Source organism: Parasteatoda tepidariorum, chromosome 7 (genome assembly GCF_043381705.1).
Source record: "Parasteatoda tepidariorum isolate YZ-2023 chromosome 7, CAS_Ptep_4.0, whole genome shotgun sequence".
Taxonomy (NCBI): Eukaryota; Metazoa; Arthropoda; class Arachnida; order Araneae; family Theridiidae; genus Parasteatoda; species Parasteatoda tepidariorum.
Genome location: NC_092210.1, coordinates 26,059,624 through 26,083,614, shown reverse-complemented (window position 1 = coordinate 26,083,614; position 23,991 = coordinate 26,059,624). Strand labels below are relative to the sequence as shown.

General features: G+C 26.6%; 1 protein-coding gene across 1 annotated transcript in view; it reads right to left on the bottom strand.

Moving 5' to 3' along the window:
• Window positions 1-60: 60 nt before the first annotated feature.
• Window positions 61-23,991, bottom strand: part of LOC107456323 (protein fantom) — a 56,666-nt gene continuing 32,735 nt past the window's right edge. The window contains exons 20-37 of the mRNA XM_043049344.2: window positions 23,241-23,356; window positions 20,733-20,802; window positions 19,363-19,492; window positions 18,339-18,421; window positions 16,374-16,527; window positions 14,266-14,420; window positions 11,254-11,379; window positions 10,061-10,165; window positions 8,825-9,022; window positions 7,742-7,850; window positions 6,444-6,496; window positions 6,287-6,338; window positions 6,072-6,178; window positions 4,339-4,528; window positions 3,551-3,632; window positions 3,377-3,467; window positions 2,808-2,850; window positions 61-2,598 (exon numbers count right to left, since the gene is read on the bottom strand). Coding sequence (XP_042905278.1) covers window positions 2,483-2,598; window positions 2,808-2,850; window positions 3,377-3,467; window positions 3,551-3,632; window positions 4,339-4,528; window positions 6,072-6,178; window positions 6,287-6,338; window positions 6,444-6,496; window positions 7,742-7,850; window positions 8,825-9,022; window positions 10,061-10,165; window positions 11,254-11,379; window positions 14,266-14,420; window positions 16,374-16,527; window positions 18,339-18,421; window positions 19,363-19,492; window positions 20,733-20,802; window positions 23,241-23,356 — 1,980 coding nt within the window. The 3' untranslated portion in view covers window positions 61-2,482. The remainder of the gene's footprint in view (window positions 2,599-2,807; window positions 2,851-3,376; window positions 3,468-3,550; window positions 3,633-4,338; window positions 4,529-6,071; window positions 6,179-6,286; window positions 6,339-6,443; window positions 6,497-7,741; window positions 7,851-8,824; window positions 9,023-10,060; window positions 10,166-11,253; window positions 11,380-14,265; window positions 14,421-16,373; window positions 16,528-18,338; window positions 18,422-19,362; window positions 19,493-20,732; window positions 20,803-23,240; window positions 23,357-23,991) is intronic.

The window sequence follows — 23,991 nt, the reverse complement described above, 5'->3', positions numbered from 1 at the left end:
CAATTTTGATTTTCTTAATTTTAAATTCTTTTCCTTTATTCGTTTTCTAGAAATTTCAGCTTTTTTATTCTCTTCGTTTTTTTTTGGCTTCTAATGCATGTCTCCATCTTGTTCTAGATCCTTTTACAGCATCTAGCATTTTTTCATTAATGTCTATATTTTTTATTCCATTTATAAATGAAACATAATCATACACACGCCTTTGTGAAATAATAGAGTCTTCATTGAGGTTTTCAACCAATAAGCTTTTATTGATTGAAAACCCCCTTCGACTGTTGCGTTACCATGAGAGAGGATAAGAACAATTTTCATAACCTCCCACAAATTTTCAAATTTTTTTTCTCCGTGCAAATATTTCGAAAAAAATTATTTAATCTCTTTTGCTGTGGATTAAACTCGAAGAAATTCTTTCGCTCTTCTTTTTTTTTTTGGCAGCATCACAAAACAGTTAAAATTCCTTTTTTGCTTTTTCTGTTGTTGTTTCAGCTACTGTTGTCTGTAAATCAGTTATTCACACAAATCGCAATAAACCTAGCAACCCTATCAAAAATTCCTTATCATTGGATAAACAGGAGGAAAATTGCTAACAGGACAGGTTCTACCCAGGAAAGAGGAATGTTATTATGAGGAAATTACATATTTTGAATTACAGAATTTTTCCTTGAAACTTTATTTTTGCCTGTCAGTCTTCGAATGAACTATAGTTTCTTTTATTTTCATAACTTGATGAATATGTAAGAAAAATCCTGACTTTTTCATGACTTTATAAATATGTAAGGAAAATCCTGACTTTTTAGCTTAATTTTAGAATATCCTGACTTTTGCAGGCTATTCTAAAATTAAGCTAAAAAGTCAGGACCGTGTAGGAACCCTGATTTTCCTAGATAATTGAAAGTTTTGTCCATAACTTATGAATGAGCTATAATATTAAAATCAGCTTTATTTCTATCGTTGAAATGATTATTTTGATGGTAAAATCTTTTGATAAAATTACACTTTAAATTCATTTACCTAAGAGCTAAAATAACTAATATGAAGGAGGCACATTGGTCTAATGTATAAAGTACAATGTAATACCAGTGAAATAAAATGACTGGGTCAAAATAATCTCAAGCAGAGGTTATTTTAACCCGACACTTTAAAATACTCTATTTTTTTTCTTTAAATAAATGCATCATCAACTATTACATATGTTTATGATTGATAATAATTCAGAAACTGTATAGTAACATTTCATTTTTTTACTGGTCTAAATTTCATGGCTAATGGGATTGCAGTACATTTTTTAAATTGTTCTTATAATTTAACTTTACACTTATATTTTTGAAAAAAATATGACATATTTTGATTAAGAAACTATTAGCCAGCAAACGTTTGTACTTCATTTGATATATGAAAGCTAGTTTTAACATTTATATAGAAAATATTAATTTAGAACTTGTATGTATCAGGGCTGAATGTGTCTTCATCTGAATTAAATGGAAAGAAAATGATTTAATAATACAAGTAAATATTTACATAATTAATTTTTTCTTAAAAAAACTTTTGAAAGTCCTATGTTCAATACAAACATTTTAGATCTGCATAACAATTTTAATGAGAGCTCAATGTAATAGATTTGATTCTTATTTTCCTAATATAAAAATGCACTAATTTCAATAAAATGACTATAGTTGATTTGTAATGTATGACATATATTTGCAAATGACTAGAAAAATAACTGTACATAAATATTATTGATATAAATATAAAATGTATAAAAAAAATTAAGTACACACAATTTAAAATCAACGATTGCCAAATTTGTTTTTGTACATTGCTTACTTGTGCATAATACATATACAGCATTTAAAGTATATATATTGGTTTTGAATTTTCATGATTGCTTTTAAAAAGGTTGCAATTGAGCAAAATTGTTAATTTTTAAATTATTTTGAAGTTGGCAATGGTGCAAATTTTAGATTTTGTACACGCGAAATGGCACTTTTACTGATTGTCAAAATTTTAAATAATTATATTAAATAAGCTTTTTAATGAATTTTAAGGATTAAAAATTTAAACACATACGCATCGTTAAAAAAAAACTTAATACTTAACATTTTGTAGGATTGGAAACAAGCCATTTTAGAACAGAACATATTCAATTTATAATTAAAGTTTTAATAAAAGCTTTGCTTGAATATGAAAAACAAACTTAATAATTTTTAAGCTTTTCTAGGTCTATAATCAAGCCATTTTAGAATAGAACATATTCAATTTACAATTAAAGTTTTAATATAAGTTTTGCTTGCCTATAACAAGTCAAATTGGTGAAATTTTGAAACATGACATTTTAAATGCTGCGTTCTTTTACATAATTAAATTTTTGAACACAAATTTGGCAATTGCTATTAAGCACATACAACAAAGAATCTTTTATGAATATGGACGGTAATAAGATTTAAATAGTAGTTCTATTTATGACTTTGATATAACTGCAAGTTTAACTTCTGAGTGATGATGGCATAGTAAATGTTTTTAAAAATGACAATGCTTCAAGTGCCTGAATACTGATATTCAGAGCTCCTATCACTTTACTTGAATTTGTGGCATCATAGACTGCAAGACAGAAAAGATTTTCATTAAAAATGCAATTAGTCTTATCTAAATTCAATTGAAAGTAAAGAGAAAAAGAAAATTAGGGCAAGTAGAAAGTTTAGACTCCCTAATTCCTGTTTATAAGTTGATAACACAAAAGTAAAAGTAATTAAAAAAATACTGAATTGTTAAATTTTTAATACCAATGAAAGAATATAAGTTTAACTTACTTAGGATATCTTCATGAATTTTGTCTTTTTGTTCTTTCAAGATCTAGAATTAAAAAAAATTCTATTTAGAAATACAAAAAAAGAAAGGAAAAAAAAACAAGTAATAAAAAAAAATATAAAAAAAAGCAAATTATGAACCTTTTCATAAGAGATACTTTTTTTTGTGATAAGTTCATTATTTATTGCTTGTTTCAATCAAAATGTTTTTGATTAGTTTCTTAAGCAGATGTAGATAAAAACAAATGAATCTTTTGAAGGTTGCTTAAAAATTTATAACTTCGGCTTATCACAGCAAATGTGTTAATAACATAAGGCACCAAAATATTAATAAACATTAAAATAACTGTTATGAAGTAGAAGATGTAACTAATTTATTTGAATTTGAAACCAAAATAAAACAGATTTAACTATTCTAGCTAAAGTAAAAAATTTATATAAAATTTATACGATAAATATCAATGGATACAATATTTATTTACAGAAATATTGTTTCACAGTAATTTTGTTTTGATGCTAGAGTTTTAATACAAAATATATTGATTAAAAACTTCAGCAATACATGAAAATACCTCACGAAGATCAACAGAGCCATAGCCAACATCTTCACAATCTAAGTCTTGCTCTTCTGGTGGAGGCTCACTAACAACAGTAAATTTTATCCTGCAAAATTAAATTAGATTAAAAAAGTTAATAAAAAAAAGTGAAATGGATAAAAATTATCGAAAAAATGGAAATAATTATACAAGCTTGATCCAGGAGATTCCGAAGCAATCATTTTCAACAGTAAATTCCACTTCTCCAAATTAGCTGGCTCCAAAGTAAAGACTGGTAAATATGAAAAAAAGAAATTCAGCACATGTTTATCAGGTCAATCCCTCCAAATTTTATTAACAAGTTCGGTTTAAATTATTGTTTTATAAAGGGAATGAATTATTGCATTAAATTCTCTCGAAGATAATTTCAAAAATCTTATAAAAAATAAATAAATAATAAAAACTTTAAAAAATAGCCACTTTTGATATGTTTTTGTCCATAATATGTTTAGAGGTCAGTATCAAACTTTTCTTTGTATTTGGAATAGAGAGAACAGTGCTTTCATTTGTGTGAACTAAAAATGAAATCTATATCTGAAAAAGCAAAAATTAACTAAAAATGGTAGTTTTGTTCAGAGAAATAAAAACAATATTTGCTATAAAAGATGCTTTTATTTTTAAAAAGTCAATTCCAAGATTCTTACACATAAAAATTTACAGATTTTCAATGTATCTTAAAAAAATTATGGATTTTTAAAAATTCTATTCTAACAGCATCTATTTTTTTTAAATTTCTTATAATGGCACTACTCCTGAATACTTATTTAATTGATGTTTAATTCTTGCTCGTTTAAATTTTTACGTCAATTAAAAGATACAAATAACAGCCAGAAAACTAAATGAACTGTTGAAGACATTTCTATGTATTGCACTGTCTTCAATAAAATACAAGGAAGGAAATAAAATAATCTAAATTTTTGAAAGAAGCACAGACTTACCTTTTTTAAAATTATATTCAATCTTTTCAGGATAAGCTTTCTTTGGCAGGGAGATGGGAGTTTCAAGCTCTTCAAGAGGATAATTTAGAAACTGATAGTCTACATACAATAATTTAACCCTAGAATCAAGCAAAACTGCTGCTTCTTTTCGTATGGTGAGGTAAGATATTAATACTGTAATAGAAGGCACCTAAAAAAAGGTATAGAAATCATTCTCTATGGAGGTAAAATTAGGAAAAATATTGAGTACAGTAAAGCACTGTTAGTACGTCTTTGAAAGGACTTATGTAAATTGACGCATAATTTAGTAAATAGAAATTCAATATAAAAATAATAATTCTGATAACATAATAGCAATCTTAGTTTGACACTTGATATTATTGATGTAGAAAATAGTAGAGGTGACAGTATTAAAAGTTGCATACAAAACATCCGTCACAAAAGCGAAATAAAATTATAACATTAATCGATAATACCTTTCATCAAATAAAAGCATGATTATCTTAATAACTTTAATTCTTCACCTGGGGTACACATACATATACGAGTCAGGCATTTAAGTAAAAAAAAACAACCTTTGAGAATGAAAGTTCTTTTTTTACCGTAGCTCAAAGTCAAATTTGCGAAATTAAACAAAAACAAAAAGTCAGAAAAATATTATGTATAACGCATAATTCATGTTTTTTCTGTTGTTGTATTATAGAAACTATTTTGTCTAAATGAAAAAAATGAGACATATATAAACATTTCTTCACTGTATTAAGTTCAAAAGAATCACAGTCAGATATTTAAGCTATATAATACGCAGCACAACAAACAGGATGATCCCATAACATTATGTAATTTCGAAAATAACAATAGTGGATCAGTGAATTAGTACACACAGATGCAAGCACGGAATCTAAAGTTTGTCACAACTTAAAAGAGTATTCCTTCAAATACTAGGATTGCATCTTATTTTATGAAAATCTAAACATTAGACCAATAATTTTTTCAAAGGAGACATTTTTGTTTTTGCTTACTGTACACAAAAGTTTTTTTAAAAGTACAGGTAGGGTGTTTACTTACTCAGTGTTGTAATAAAGAGTCAAGAAAAACTTTAGTTTCAAAACATAACAGGGGGGAGGGGGATACAAACAGTATCTGAGAGTGAGGAAAATGGAATGAAATACTGTAAACAGAATAGTGAACAGGAATACTAGACCATGGCAAAGAGAATTTATTCTAAATATTTGATTTCTCAATCTGCTTCCTTTCAACAATGAGGCCAACGTTTTTCCATAACACATATTTCATAAAATAATAATTTAAAAACATAGTATAAATATAATATACAGTACAGAACCCGTTATCCGGAAATCAGAAAACCGGAAAACCAAAAAACCGGAACGAAATTCGATAAATTTTCTCGCTATTTTAAAAAAAATTTTTTTTAATAAGATTTTAGGATTTTTCTTTCTTTTTTGAAAGATTCCATCATTTCCTTACCATCATTTTAGAAATAATCATTAGTGTATTACTTCATCGTTTTTTCTTCTTTTTAAGATTATTTCTAAATATTTTTCTATTTTTAGTTGGGTTTAACTATAAAAAAACGGCTTTTTGTAGCCAGTCAGAAAACCGGAAAAATCAGTTATCCGGAATAGCGATGGTCCCGATCATTAAGGATAATCGGTTCCCTACTGTAGTATAATTATAATAAAAATAGTTATTATAATTTTTGTTTTACTTACATGGCTGATTGGTGCTTTAATAAGATGTTGTGAATAAGCATCTGTCTCGCTATCAGATTCCTCACTGTAGCTATATCCCATATCATGCTTATCTTCGTCGCTTTCACCTGAAAATTAAATTCAATTAAGCACATATAAAGCAATAGTATCATAATTATTCTAAGCTGTTTTTTAAATATTAATAATAATAAGCGAATGTATGAAACAACTCTTACCATCAAATGATGTTTTCTTTTCAGAATCAGACAAGCCATCTGATAAATCTTCCTATAAATGAAATTATTAAAGAAAGTAATTTAAATTAAGAATATTATAAAATTCATTTTTTTAACAGAGAACTTTATATGTCTGTAGTTTATTTAGCAAACTTACATTGTATAGTTTTTTTATTCTTTGAAAGTTCTGCACTATTTGAGTATTTTCATCTGCAACAAATAGATTAGGAATAGATGAAAAGAAAGTAATGAAAATAAAAATGGAGATGGAAATAATAATGGAGTAAATAAAATAAAAATGGAGATTCCACATAAATGTTTGGTCAAAAAATTGGAATTAATAAATGAAAAAAAAAATTCTGAAAAAGAATTTACTCTCATTTGGTTTGTACAATAAAAATAACGTTATTTATGAGCAAAATGTCAAGAAGAAATAAGAATAAATTACAGTTTGATTAACAACAATTATATAACAACTTACAATATAATTTTAAGTACTGTCAGTAAATTGAATTTTTTTATATTTTAATACTAAATGTTACTCGCCCATTCAGTATGGTGGGTAGAGTGTTCGTCTTCCGCAATTTGAGCCCTGCATCCAAATCCCTGTGGTAAAGACTGGTTGTTTGATCAGATTTCACTTTTTCAAATTGTGTTATCTAAGTTAATTCCAAAACATTGTCTATTACAGTAGCTTTGGAATGACTAGTCAAAACAAACAGAATGCAACCAAATAAAATGCACTGTTTTTTTTCTCGAGTGAGTCGATAACTCTGATGTTAAAACTCAACATTAAGCGGTACTAAAATAACGTAATTGAGCCAGTAAAAATTTCCACAGTGTTTAAAAAATATCAACAATTATTTGTACAATATATCGTAATGGTCAAAATAATTTTGAATGAAATTTTTTGAACTAATAATCAAGAAAAAAATTGTACTTTTTTCTTGTAGCTAAAACATTTGAGAACAGTCTCTAGCTTTTATCCAAAGAAACTCTTATTTCTGGACAGTTTATTGTAAAGTAGAAAACAAAGAAATGTAAATATTGTTTTTTAGTAAGTGTATCATTTGATACTTTTTTACTTCATCCCTTTCTCTCAAAACATTTGCCAGTTTTAACATAACTGCTTCAACATATTATTAAGCTAAACTTTCATCCTTCCTTAACTTAAATCATATTCTTAAAGCTAAGAGTTTTCATTTTCTTTTGAGATATTTAACTTTTTATTTTAATTTTTTTAGAGAGGTTATTTTTGAGGGAATAACCAAACAATAAATCTGATAAAATTTATCACAAAGAAATTAAACAATGAATTAAAGTAGTAAATAAATACTGAATATGCCTCACAAAAACGAATTTGAAAAATTATTTTACGAAGTTTTTCACAAGGTGAAAATTACTGGCATATACACATGTTCACATAAATTGCATACATATATTTGAATGAGTTACCATTCAGAGGTTTAGACTTTCTTTCAGCAGGTTTCGGAATTTTTTCAGAATCAGCGTGTTGAATAGGAGAAACTGGCAGAGAGTCGAGTATAAGAGCATCATTGCCATTCTGAGGAATAAAGAAAAGGCACAGTTAGCAAAACAAATAATCATTGTAAGGATAAATAATTTAATAAAAAAGAATGCATTAATATAAATTTGAAAAAAAAGTACAAAACTGCATAAAACTTTTATTATTACTATTACTTTCAAATCTGAGTCATCACTTAAAGAAATGGTTAAATTTAAGAGATTTCAAAACATTTGACACAAAGATTAAATTGATTTCATTTTCAGACTATTCATAAATAAAACAACGATTAAACAAAAACCATCGTTACAGCAGTTACAAAAGCAAATTCGAAGCAACTAACCAATCATTGAGATAGTATATCATTTCATAATATATAGTTTTCCATCATTCCTTATTACCTTCAAGAAATCAGTTCCAGTTTAAAACATAAAAGCGGAAAGATTTGACGAATCAACTATTAACCCTTAGCGGTTGTATGCCTACTCTCGGCCACCAACGGTTTTTTAACGTTCTAATCTTATGTTTACTCTCAGCCACCAACGGTTTTTTAACGTTCCAATCGTATGCCTACTCTCAGCCACCACAGCTTAATGGCAAACTACACATATTGCAGCTCTGTGAAGATGTAAAGATTGTTCTGTAAGCTCAAACAGAAAAATTAAAGGGAGAAGACTCCAAACTAATTATTTTTGCGACACTTGTTCTCGAAAACTAGGGCTTTACATTGGAGACTGCTTTGAAAGATACCGCATGATGGAGACAATACAATACAATTTTTTATGCAAAACTGCAATTTTTTACGCAAAATTAAAACATAATATTGTGTTACACATATCTTAAGTTTAAAAAAGAATTAAAAAATCTTATTTTTCCTTCATAATCTTGCATATAATGTATTACTGTTCGTTCAACGAAAATTAATTCCGAGCAGCATGGCATCTGTATGAACTTAATACAACAGCAAAGAGTTAATTGATTAAAAAAATATATAATAAATTAAAGATACATACATTTGAGCTTACATGTGAAGATGACTCTGACTGTTTAGAAATAGGAGTTGACATAGCTGGTTTTGTTGGGAGTGTCCTTGGTTTAGGTACAGGTGGAGTTGAGACTGAATATTCAAGCATAGGTTCCTCAGCAGCAGTCATTTCTTCATCAGAGCTGGATTTATTTTCTTCGCTTATTGCTTTCATCAGTTGCTCTCTCTTGTGAAGAAAAAAAAAATATTATTTATAAAAAAAATGTGGTTATCCATTGCCACATGACAAATTACAAACTTACAAACTTTTTAATAACTTTAAGAACTGATTCCTTCATCCTTGTTTTTCTTCACCTTATCAAAAATCATTTACAACACCTTTGTCATTAATGTCATTTTAATGCAAACTTATAATGCCACGTTTTTAAAAGAGTAAACAATTTCAATAAACATGCATAAAATATACATCACACATTAATGTATAAAACACGTAAAAACACAAATGTCACATAAACAGATCAGGAATGTCACTCAAATTTGGAATAAAAAAAATTCCCTGTCGTTGTTATACACAATATAGCAAGAGGAAACACACAATCACTGTGCTCCTGTATAAGCTGTACTGGGCTAACTATACTAGTTATAATTTCTGAAAAAACTTAAGGAAAAAAGGAACAGCCAAATATGCTTAAAGGAAATAACGTTATAGTAAATGAACTAGTTTAATATAACTGAAATATCATCCTTAAATATACCATAGATTGCACACTTTGAGTGATTAACATTTTTTAAAAAACGAAAATAAAAAACAACATTCCCTGCATTTTTCCAGTTCCTAAAGAAAGAATCAAAATTCCTTGTACTTTCATTGTTATTTTAAAAGATTTTTGAATTCTCTGTATTTTCCAGGTTTTCCCTATTCTCCCCATCATGAAGAACCTTTTTCTTCTAAGACTAAAATTATTCTGTAATTATTCAAAACTGATTGCGATTCTTCATAATAAAACAAAAATTACAGTTTGTCTGTTTATAAGACATCATTTGTGGTTTTTCTATGTTATTAAGCTTTTCACACATATATGACATAAAATGAATCCTTTCTTTACTAGATCATAGTTTCGGAAAATATTAAAATGCACCATACAATAGTAAAATACATAATTCAATAAACATCTTTTTAGAAAACTAAAATAAATATAAATGTATAACAAATGAATACTCGATCTAAGAATAGTAGAGAACAAAACAATAATAGGCAGTATACCTGCTGAGCACTGCCTATTGTAGATGTGTCAGATGTTGCAGGCTGATAGTCATGCTGCCAATACATAGCTATTTCAATGGATCCAGAAACAGTGTCATCATTTGGCTGGATTTAAAAATAAATGCAAAATTCTATATCTAATACAGAATAGTAATTAAAATACATATTTTTACTAATATACCAATAGAGTTGGCAAAAATCGTGATTTTTTAAATTTTTTTTCTTCATTTACCAACCGAAATGTTTGATAAAATGTATTAATAATAGCTATTACATATTATATACAAATAATATCATAGCAAAAAAAGCTAACATTTCTTACTAAAATGGTTAAAATTATGTTTAAATTATTAAAAACTAATAATCAAATAAATAAAATCATAAATATGTCCTTTAAGCTGAATTTGCCAATTACTGTTAAAGAGTGGGAGACTATTTGTCAATTAGACATCTAATGAAGAGTAAATTAGTTTTGATGAGAAAACGTAAGCTGAGAAAAAATTACGTAAGTTACTTTGGTTGATATACACAAACTACATATTTAATCAGCTTTAAAAGCACTGAATTTAAAAAAGCATAAAACTAAATGGGTATAATAAAAATACTTTTTGAGCTCATGACATTTTTAGTCTCCTCTTTTATTTTCAGTCTATTTTGAAATATAATAATTTACATGTATGACACTATTATTTCTTAGTAAGGAATTTACATTATGATAGAAGAAGACTTAAAATCACACTCTAAATAATGTATTTTTTAATATTTTATTATATAAAAAATATTTCATACTTACATAAATAATTTAAAAAAATTAGTTTATTTAAATAATTGATTATTTATTTTTGTTTAAAAATATCAGTTTACTTCAACTTAATGCTTTCTTTTTATTGAAATAATGAAAGGGATATGCATGCAAATACAATAATTTACATGAATACCTTTTTTATTATTTCTTAGTAAAAAAACCTTCAATATCACTGAAATCAGACTTAGTAAAAGTTTAAGAATATATTAACTCTAGTGTACATGTACAAAAGGTAGGTAATATTTAATAATTTTTTCAAAAATTCGAATAGTTCAAATTGATGGCTTTTGAAAAAAAATCATAGTTAATTTATCTATGATCTTTTGTAAAAAAAAAAAATCATAGGATTTAAACCATTATTTAAATCATACCATGGAAATAATCTTACCTTATGCAATTGGAATATTTCTTTAATTGATTCATTCTGCACCAGAGGAAAGAGCGGTATAGAAACTCTCCCAATATAGGTATTTATATCTGGATCATTGTCATCAAAAACATATACATCCAAATTCTGAAAAAAAGAGAGCAAAGCATAATCTTTCCATATTTCTCTGATTTGAAATCATATAGTCTGATATTTCTGTATCTATTGGAAAAACTATAAATATTATTAATTTTGATAGGTTGTCTTAAGTAATAATTTAAGCAGTGTTGAATGGTAAGTTACAGGATAAGTATTTATTTAAAATACTTATGTATTTTCACAGAAATATAAAGTTAGTTAGGAAGTAATTATTAAAATTTTGCTTATTTTATTTTATAATTAACGTTGAACAACCTACCCAATTCTGAGTATATGACTACCAATGTTCAACTCCGAAGCCTTGTAACTTTGAACTTAATTCAGAAGACAAGGGAACTCCTGGATTGGGAGAAATTCGCCTTTGTGGAGGACTTTATGATGGAACTAACCTGCATTTGCGTTACATGGAGAGGAAAACCACAACAACTTCCTACGGTTAGCCTGACAGAAAGGGAACTTTAACCTACGATCCGTTTACCACTGAGGATATTTTAAGTCAACACTGTGGAATTCACATCGATCAGCCATCGCTGGGATCAAACCCGGGTCACCTCATTGAGAGGTAAGCACTCGATCCCTTGAGCCATCATGGCATTTACATATTATACCATACCCAAGTTAGGACTTAGGGCTCAAGAGGTACATGAGCAAGTAGTACTGCACATGATAGAGCATTATAATGAGTTTTCTATGTTAGCTCATAAAGAAGCAATTTGAATACTTCTGCTGCCTATTATGCTGAAATGTCACAAACTCATACTTTGTATGATTTCATGGTTGCCGGTTAGATATAAAATTATTGCTGAAATTTAATACATAGAGAACCTTGAATGTAATCGAGTTCTCTTGAAAATGGTTAAAATTGAAATCAAAGCATTTCTGCACAGTCAACAGCTAGGCTTTGAAAATACTTGGTTAATGTATTGTTTAAAACTAATTAAGGTGTTATGACTGACGAAGGGGTTGAAGAATTAGAACATTTAAATGCAATTATGTGCATTTGACTAGGTTACCTTTAAAGTTTACATGTTGTACACATTAACTTTGAAAGTTGACCAAACTGGTCACAAAAGGTGACTAATATTAATATAATATTCATATAAGTATAACAGAATAACAAGTATTTTAGTTCTATTTATCAGTAGAAAAAAAAGTTGATAAAAATAATTTCTCAGGTATTATTTAGATAAATAATTATTCATCCAGTATAAAAACACATATTTATATTCAATAAGTAAGTATTTGTAACTTATAGGTTTAGAAGGTTTATTAGCGATTTCAACACAAATATAAGATCAGCATTATGGAAAGAAATGTTATTGTTACTTTAGGGAATCCACTGCACATGAACTTGGTTACAGCAATATGATTTGCTGTTACAAACACCATAATTATTTGAACGTCTAGAATTGGCATGTAACCCATAATTTTGAAATAAATTATTTAAAAAGTGCAATTTGTGCTAAAAACAAATAATTTATTTATTGTTTTACATAAATAATTTGTCCCAAGTATATAAATAAAAAATAGAATTCTAAAAAAATATAAAAGTTTAATTACACTAGTAACAATCTGAAGATTATCTGTATCGTACTGACTTTAATTCTCTAATTACACTTTATTTTGGCATTCTCTATGTTTACTTCCTTCCCTTCACAATATATATAAGTTGATAGAGTTGCTGCCTTCATACCAGTGTCAGACTTTACTAATTTTTAATTACTTGTATTTGGTTTATTTAATTAGTTTTAATTTTAAGCAAACTAAGTGTGGCATCAGTTTCAATAAGATGTTCTTTTTGCATAAAAGACTATAAGTATTTATTTTTACACTTTCACTGGTACAAATCTGAGTAATGTGCAATTAAGTACTGAAATCTGAGAAGTTGGCATGTGTCAGCATAAATTATGTTCTGTAAAGTTCCGACAGTTCAATGTTTAAGTTACTGTTAGTCTATATTTCTTGGCAGAATTGGATAAACCTTGAAAACTAGAGACATTCCTTAGAGACAACAGTTTTTGGAAAAATGTGTATTTGACGACAGTGTTTAATGAAAAGTATTTATTCACACCGAAACCCAACTATTATTCTGCAAAACATTCTGGTTTATTCCTGAAAACTTAAATGTAAAAAAGTCATACTAGAGGGGAGTATGAAACAATGTTTTGAATTAGTGAAAAAAAAAAAAACATAACATAATATCTCCAAGTCAGTGGAGTCCAAGTTTGTTCTCTCTAAAAACACAAATATTCAAAATATTTTTTAAAAAAAAATTAAATTCAAATTTCAAACAGTAATTTTTCAGCTCTGAAAATTTTCAAAAAATGATAAATATGAGTTTATTTTAATCCAATTTCTAAACCATTAATAAATTTTTCAAATTAGTACAAATGTATGGGTAACATAAATATCTTCAAAAATAAATAATTACTTCATTTTTTAAATATTTTTCAATGTCAGGATCAATATACAAAGTAAAAGTATGATGGTCCATAAACTCTGGGTTGTTAGAGGCAGGAACAATAGCGGTGTCTTGATCAGGCAAATCATAAAATTTATATACACAATAAGCAGAGGGTTGAAGATCTATAAATCACAATAAGGGAAGCAATTAAAAATAATATATCAAACACAATAAAGTAACATAAATAATAAAAGTATAATAGTGTCTCCACTTAACAAAAATTTATGAAATAATAGAAAACTAGGAGGCTCCGCCCCCTGCTCGCCAATCCCCGAGAATTGCTACGCAATCCTATGTGGTTCACTCCGTGAACCATGGCTCGCTGCGCTCGCTCGCCAATGAACACAATGTTCTAGCACAAGGAAAATAAATATTATNTAACATAAATATCTTCAAAAATAAATAATTACTTCATTTTTTAAATATTTTTCAATGTCAGGATCAATATACAAAGTAAAAGTATGATGGTCCATAAACTCCGGGTTGTTAGAGGCAGGAACAATAGCGGTGTCTTGATCAGGCAAATCATAAAATTTATATACACAATAAGCAGAGGGTTGAAGATCTACAAATCACAATAAGGGAAGCAATTAAAAATAATATATCAAACACAAATAATAAGAGTATAATAGTGTCTCCATTTAACAAAAATTTATGAAATAATAGAAAATATGTTTTTAATAAGCACAGGGCATTCAAATTTTTAACAGTCAATAATACAGATGCATAGCTGACAACTCTACTGGATTTTCCAGTAGACTACTGAATTTTGCCTGTTTCTCCTTGTCTGCTGGCTTAATAAAAATTCTAGTTTTTGTACATTTTAGAAAATTCCCTAAAATTAAGTAAGTTTCCATAACAAATTCCTATTGAAATGGAATTTTTGTTCAGATTATTGCTTGCTTGAATATTTAAATAAGTGTCACTGATACATAATGAAGCGAGCCTCACTTATAAATTTCAGTTAACTATCTTTGATGAATTACTATTCAAAATTATGAATAAACATAATACATAACGTTTCAAGGTCATTTAATGTCATCATGACTGGAAAATATTGCCGTTTTTCTATTTTGATCACTATATAAGTCTCTAAAATTCCTTGTGAGTAAAATATTTAGTATATTTTGCAACAATTATCATGAAAATTACATTATTTTATAAAATCTACTGAAATTTTTCCCATCCATGTTGATAGCTATGCATATGAAATGTATGCTTCGTACAATCGGATTTTCAAAAGTGTTTTCATGGGCATACTCAGATGCAGTACTACATTCACTTATTAATAAATTCAGGATAGAAATTAAAATGCAAATGAATAAAAAAATTGACATGGAAATTTTTTGGATAATTAAATTTCAGATTTCTCTGAAATTAATTTTATTTCACACATTTATGCACAATAGTAAAATGTTAAAGCACCCTATATGAGCAGTATGCCTGTAGAGAAAAAACTGTAACTTTTAAAAAGTTTTTTTTGTGTGTGTTATGAAACATAATATTAATCTTTATAAGTCAATAATAATTATAAAACATATTTGACAATGAGCTTTATTGATTTTAAATATAACTTGCTTTTAATTTGTTTAGGATCATTATGTTGTGTATGTTTGTTCATGTGTTTACTCCAACCTATGATTGAAATAATTACAGAAAAATAATTACATTCATGTAATAATTCTAGAATTGTTTAAAATATTTCAATTTAAAATAAATAATAAAAATATTAAAATAAACATCCTTCTTTTTTGAACTAAAACTACTTAAAGGAAATTAAAAATTAACTAAAAAAAATTATTACACATAGGACAGAGTGTTTTTCAAGTGTTAGTTACATACTATCATTGATATAATTACAGAAAAATTACATTCAAATAATAATTTTAGAATAATTTAAAATAAATAAAAAAAATATTAAAATGAAGAGCTTGAAAAAAATTTATGGATCAAAAATGAGAATAATATTTAAGTTGAATTGTTGCTTTTTACATTAAAACTATTAAAATGAAATGATTCATTAAAAAAAAAATATTACACATTGGATGGAGTGTTTGTTTAGATGTCAGATCTAATAATTACAGAAAAATTATATTTAGGCAATAATTTTAGAATTATTAAAAATATCTAATTTCAAAATGAATAATAAAAAAAATATTGAAATGAAAAGCACTTGAAAAAATTTCAGGATCAAAAAGTGTGAACAGTATTTAAGTTTAATTGCTGCTTTTTACATCAAAACTATTAAAATGAATTCATTAATTAAAAAATTATTGCATATTGGACTGAGTGTCTCACCTTGGGACAGTTTTCACATCTTAAATTTAGCTTTGACAATTATGGTCACATTAACAATCTATAGACAATCTTGAAACACACCATCTTTTTCTGCAGTTATATATTTTTTCCAAATCAAAACAAATTTAAAATAAAAATTCAAAGTAAAAATTGCTAACCTGTCCAAGATACAAAACTTTAATTAAGAAAAATTTATTTAAAATGTAGCAAAAGAAAATACCTTTTTGTCTAGGTTTTAGGTTCATGGCTCTCAGTATTTTTACATGCAGTTGATTAACTTGAGAATCCTTGTCATATGGTTGTCCTAAAAGTTGTATAGCTGTTGTAGAAATTTGCTTATTACTGTGAATGTATTTCAAAGCTTTCATTTTTTCCTGAAATACAATTTTATTTAAAAAAATACTTTTGTTGTAAAAACTGAGTGGATAAAATTTCAAAATGAATTTTAAAAGACATTTTTAGGAAAACTGTAATACAATTGTATTAAAAGGTAACAAAAGTATTTGGTAATGTATAAATTTAATAACTACTGGATTCATCAATTATATTATATATTAATTTTGATCCAGTCTGTGAATATTAGATAAACATACAGCAAAATAACTTTATTTTTTATAGAAATATGCTTTTTCTCTGGGTTAAGAAATTCTTACTTTTAATTTCTCAAAATATTTACACTAACTCCTTTATGGCCTTTTGTTTGGCAACCAAATGTCATATATGTATTTTGTAAAAACAATGCTTTAAAAATGTTTAATTTCTTAAATCACATATGTGCTTTCTGCAATAGTGTGCTTTTGCATACATTGCAAGTGAACATGTGTGCATTTTCTGTAATTTGTCCCAATTGGTCTGAATATTAGGTCTATAATTCATTTATTCCCAACTTTTAGGGGCTTTTGATTAAAACTTTTAATTTATCTAGCTTGATAAAATTTCTAGTTCTCTATAATTTCTTTATTTGCTAACCACCCCTATTGACCCCCTGTTCACTCCCATTAAAGAAAGTACATTGATTTATTTTGAGCTTAAAAACCAATAAAGTGCTAAAAACCAAAGGCTTTATTTTTCCTTTTTATCTTAAGTTGTGAATGGTTTTGTGTCTCATAAAATGAAAATGTTTGCCATTTTGCTAAGGCTTTTTATTGTCATTTAAGTTGGTTGAAACTGGAAGATATAAATGTTGTTTTATTAAAGAACTATATGAATTAATTTTTCATAAATAGAGACAAAAGAGCAAACAAAATTTAAAGAAATATGCAAAATAAAACAACTTAATAAAAAAGTTCAATATAAACTTTGAGACATATTTCACAAAACTATTAAAAAAAACATTATATTAAAAAAACTGCAACAGACAAAAAAAGAGTAAGTTCAGTTCCAATTCTTAGTGATTGTTTTTTTTTCTTTTTTTTTTTTAAAGAATCTCTAGTTTAAATACAAAACATGTTATTTAAAAATATTTTTATTTAAATAAAATTAATTTAGGCTATAGAATACGGCGATGAATAATGAATTAGACTTATTCCTAGTTCATCAGTGAATAGAAAAAATTAGGTGAGCAAATATTGACAAGATTAAGTAAAACTAAGATAAGACCATACTAAATTTTCTGCTCTACTGAATTTAGAATGCCATGGTTTTCAGTTAATTCAGTTCTGGAGAATCAGTTGCTCGTTTTAATGTACTTTTAATGATCCAATGAAGCACTGTGCATGTTTAAGGATTTTGAAAATAATCAATTAGATTTTCTATTTGTAGCAGAGTGGCATGTGCAATAAATTTTGATACATGATTACACTTCAATAATTTTTTTCAAAAACTATTACGGTGTATCTAAATATCTTTTATGAAAAAAAAATAATAAAAAAGTAAAATAAAAAAGTACAAAGGACAATATTTGAGCAGCAAAAAAATAAAAAAAAAACTTTAAAATGATAAATAAAGTTATTCATTTATAAAAATAATGATGCTTTATAGAAAGAAAAAGATAAAAATTTAAAAAAGAAAAATAGTATGCAATAAAAATTTTACTTACCCTAACTTAATTCTTAAAAATTTTTCCCACTTAATTTTTTTAAATTTAGTAATAGTTCCTGAGTTTTTTTTTATTATTTTATTAAGGAGAACTAATAAGTCCACAAAAACAAAAAATAATCAGAATTTGAACTAAACTTATAAATACTTTAAAGAACTTGAAAGCTTCTTTCATGGGAATCTTTAATTGCACCCAGTATTCAACAGATCCAAATTCGACTGATCCTTCACCTGAAAAAAGAATAAAATTTAAAATTATTTTAAACTGAACAGACTAATAGTTCATAAATAAATGTATTATTGAATTCAAAGTTAATAAACTTGTACAAGCCTCAAATATTTTATCTTTTAAGTGATGAATGAACATTACTTTTCGACAAAATACAGCTTAATATATATTTTTAATAATAGTGTATTTAAAGTGATTGAATAAATTTGATGAACAAAACTTTTCACCGCAAAAGCTAACAAGACATTAAATTGTTTTTGCTCTTTTCTTTTTTTAGGTATGTTTAAGTAAAATAAAATAAATAAAGAAAAAGGGAAAGTTTTTCACTGTTCATTCTATATTCTATTAAGAGGTATTGAAAAAGGTTTAGTTTGGTGATAATTATTTAAGTAAATTTTTGTTTAATTTCAAAAGAATACAATTTTTAGTCAAATGTATGAGCTTATTTTGAATTTTTATTTCACTAGGAGGCTCTGCTAGCAGTTCACATCGCTTACCAACCCCTGTGATCACTTCTTGTTTATCATTGAAGATTAAGGGGGAAGAACGGTTTATGTCCATTTTTTCCTCCAACTAAATCTGTGATTGGATTGCAATTTGCTGCATTTTAAGGACGACTTAATTTTGGAAAATCAGCACTTATACTGCCCTGAGAGTAATTACTCAGCAAAGATGGGCTGTGCAGTTGAAAAACAGTTTCTGTATGTGTGGAAGTTTTTTTTTCTTTTTCACCTTCTCAGAATCAGCTTTAAAGGAGATAAACCGTTGTCCCTTGATCTTCTTAAAAGTCATTAAAAACATCATTTCATTTCACAGAATTATAATTTAATGCAATCACATTTTATTAACATGTCAATCACATGCGCTAGTTCCCTGTTTAGATCATTTGAAACAAATGATTCCATGAGGAAGGATTGATTGAGGTTCTACTATGAATATTTACCCATTAATGTAGTAGTGCCATGCATTTTTGTCACAGATTCTTTGAAAATGTCAGAAAGATTTATGTGACAAGATGAAAGGGTTCTGTAATCCACTCCTAAAGATTCATGTAGTTCTAAAATAACAGTACCCTGCAAATAAAACAAACAAACATTTATTTACAGAAGAGTTTAATCTAGCTTCATCACTCAAATTTTTCAAGATATACTTTTTCATGATGCACACAGTTCACATGTCCTACTTTATAGTGGAAAACAAAAGTAGTGCAGTATATCTCTGAAAGTCTAATATTAAACAGAGGCAGCATCTAGAGGCAGTCTAGTATAAATTAGAAAGCCTAATATACATAAGTTAAATTCCTTGTTTTTTGTTGTAATATAAATCCTCTGGTAGTTTTGTACCACAAATTGGGACTACTTTGGGCCCATTTTTAATTCTTTTTTTTTACAGTTTTTATGAAATTTAGGAGAGTAAAACAGGAAATAAGTTATTTTCTTCTCAGATTAATGTTTACCACTAAAGTGAGTTTTTAAAAAGTGCATAATGCTTTTATGTACAAGCTTAAAATAATACCTGTTTGGGATAATTTTGACCCAGTGTAGCGTTTATTTAATAAAATTAAATCGTATTTACATATCCATCTAGCTTAAATTATTGGTTATTTTGAAGAAAATGATTAAAATAAAACTAAAAGGATTGAAAAATGGCTATAGTTGTGGGATAAATGAAAGTATATAAACTAAATTTTTTGAAAAATTTAGTTTCATTAAATTTTTTTTTGCTGAAAATATATTCTATTGAGTGCAGTTATACAATCATAAAAATCATAAGTAAAGTTGTTTTTAATAAAAACAACAAACAAGTTTTAAATTTAACAACTAACTGTCACAGTCTGTGACTATTTGCTTTTCCTTATCAGTTTTTGTAAAAAATTCCAGACTGCTTAAATTTATAACACCAATTGCAATTTAACTTCAGCTTGTACATGACTTAATTAGAAGTATTTACAAAGTTGATTTTAAAATCAATGGCAATAAATTTTGCACATTATGTTAAAATATAGTAAATTAATGAGAGAAGCAAAATATTAGAAGAAATTTACATTTATGACTGCATTAAAAATCATTAATTGATTTTGAAATACATTAGAGGTTCCTAAAATATCTACTTTCTAAGTCAAAACCTAATTAACACAGTACTGTACTTTTTAAAGATAAAATATGGCTTTTGCATTTCGATATCTTATTATATAATACTTATTAGAAAATAATTAGATTAGCTAGGAATATAAATAAATGCAATGCGAGGTTTCAGACTTACATCTGGAAAACAAAAACTTGTCAAAAACAATATTAAAATAAGGTTTCTTACATCAAGTAAATAACTAAGAAAATAATCATCCACTTGAACTGTATATTGTGCAGTGAAGTTAACATCTGGTCTGGAAAATAATAAAAAGTTTCATATAGTAAAGTTATTATTTTTATTTTCACATTAAATTTATAATAAATATTTAACAAAAAAAAGAGAGTTTATACTTAATCTAAGTTGCTATTTAAATTTCTAAATTTAAATGCTAGTAACTTAGCTTATAAGCAAACGAACTATTTTGAAATTAATTATAAAGAGATTAAAATCTTCAGAATCTCTGACATTATAAAAAATAAAAATATTTAAGTAAACACAATGACAATTGAACCTATAAAAATTAAGTTACTTTAGCATAAATGATACTTTATTCGGTGATTTTATTTAATTTCAAATGTACTATGCAAAATGTCCAAAAGTGCAACTTTTCCAGTTGTTGGCTTTAACATCACAAAACTTTAATCTATTAAATAATTCAAATGAAGTGACAAAAGAAAGTTTTGTAATAATATAAAGAAAAAAAAAACACTGTGAGAAACACAAACAGGAAAAGTTACATGAACATAACTGTTTTAGCGCTATAGGTAAGCTTAACTACCTTTGTACAAATAAAAAAATTATTTAGAATTTTTAAGGGGTGGTCTCCTTATCGTATCGAATAAGCTATATTCCCTGTACATTTTAATTCTTATTTTTGTCTATAAAGATTCCTATGATAGAATTTTAGTTAATTATATAACTAGTTTAGTTTATAACTACTGTCGTTGAAAAAAGATACCCAATTCTAAGTTTATGACTATCAATGTTCAACAGGGTTGTCTAGTAATTTTGACATGCAGCTCCTGGATCAAGCACAGGGACAAACTAGCCTTCGTAGAGGACTTTTTACGGAGTTACACACATAGGAAAAATCACAAAAACCACCCCCAGTTAGCCTGACAACAAAGGGATTCTACTACCCAAAACATCTACCACTGATGATATTTTAATGTCAGCACATCAGTTTTTAAAGTATTCAGAATTTTAGATCAAATTTTGATTTCAATTTTGTCTTTATAAGCATGCCACAATTACATGCAACATATCACAATCATGTCTTAGGTTGACTGCATTATCAGAATTGCACCATTGGTACCAAAATTATGAACCCTTAATTTCCATGACTCTTCCTGTTCCATAAGGTTTGTTGGAGAAATGCTTCATTTTTATAAATTTTATTTATGAAACAAGGAGAAAAGTTTGCACAAATAAATATATCTCTATAATTTTGCCTTTTTCAAAGATAGTACAAATCAATGGACTAAAACTTAAACCAATCCATTCAAACTCACTTAATTAAAAAACCTAATAATTCAAAATGAAAATTCAACAAAAATTACTCATAGTATAAAAAATTAAAAACATTTTGATATAATGTTTTTTTTTTCACACAGAAATATAAATTAAAGATAATAAAATTTTTTTTGATTTGATTTATTAGAGATTACAATAAAAAAAAATTAAGAGTAATTAAATTCAGTTGACAGGATTTATATATTATTACAGGGTTGAACAGTTTAGTTCCTGATATTATTAATTTCTGCCTGTAACTTTTTAGTGAATAATGAAAATAACTATTTAGACAAGATTGTAGTGAGTTATTAACAAAATTATATTACAAACATAATGCATAATAATAAATAATTCAACATATCCATAGTTAGTAATTAAACATAAAAATGAAGAGTTAGGGACACTATTAAAAGAGGCCACATTTTCATATTATAAAAGCAAATGTTTCTTTAAAAGTGTTTTGGTGAAAAACACCACTATTTCTGAGTAGGCTGTACTCAGTACGGTACTGTTACTTGGAGGGGATTCTTAAAACTTGTTATGTGCCTACTAGGAAACGATACTCAAGAACAGTTAGGAAAAAATGCTGTTAATCACTTAATTACTCAAATGTCTCTTTCAGGAAGACACAACTCGTATTAACCTTTTAATAAAGCACTTATAAGGTTAAAGTATTTTATTCTGGCAGACCGGTTGTATTAGTCATAAGGTTAATATAAAAAAAGGAAAGGGCATAAAAACAATTTGTAATAAAAAGTATTTGAAAAAGTATTAGTAAGTATTAAAAAGTATTTGCTTACTTTTCAGATGAAACTAAAGGAGTAGATTGAAGTTCAAATTCATAAAAACTCCATGTTAAAAATATGCTAGACGTGGGACTAAAGAAACTTCTTTTTCCCATGAGAGTAAATTTTATCTGTAAAGTTATTTTCAGAAATTGNATACTCAAGAACAGTTAGGAAAAAATGCTGTTAATCACTTAATTACTCAAATGTCTTTTTTGGGAAGACACAACTCGTATTAACCTTTTAACAAAGCATTTATAAAGTTAAAGTATTTTATTCTGGCAGGTCGGTTGTATTCATAAGGTTAGTATAAAAAAAGGAAAGGACATAAAAACAATTTGTATTAAAAAGTATTTGAAAAAGTATTAGTAAGTATTAAAAAGTATTTGCTTACTTTTCAGATGAAACTAAAGGAGTAGATTGAAGTTCAAATTCATAAAAACTCCATGTTAAAAATATGCTAGACGTGGGACTAAAGAAACTTCTTTTTCCCATGAGAGTAAATTTTATCTGTAAAGTTATTTTCAGAAATTGGATATAAATTTTACGAGGAAAATATAAAATAAATTAAATTGAGTCAAAATACATAATTAAAACACATATAAGGATTGATTGATTAGATGTAGAATTTAATGACACAATAGTTGGAAGTTGTTATATTATGCCAAACATAAATGTTATTTGATATAATGATATCATAAGAGTCCCAAAGAAGAGGAAAATCACTACATAGTCTTGAGGTCATGGTATTCCATACTTATTAGAAAAAGGTGAATCATCTGAAGCAAAAGAAAGACATCAAGAAAACTAGCATTAAAAAAGTTCAGAAAATTAGAGCAAATTTATATTAAGGCAAAAAATGGAGATTTATTTCTCAAAACTGAATAAAAGATTATGTGTAATACATTTGTCGCTTAATATAAAATGAAACAGAAATAATGAAAATTATAAAACTTATAACATAATACAAAAATAGAAAATACAAAAGAAAACAGTAAATATAAAAATTAAAAAAAGTTTCACAGACTTGAATAAACAAGGATATTGTGTTTAAAATAAAAATATTAGGATAACATACATAGTTTCAAAACCTTATTATGTGTTATAAAGTAAAAATAATTTAGTAATTAACTTTTTAATACCTA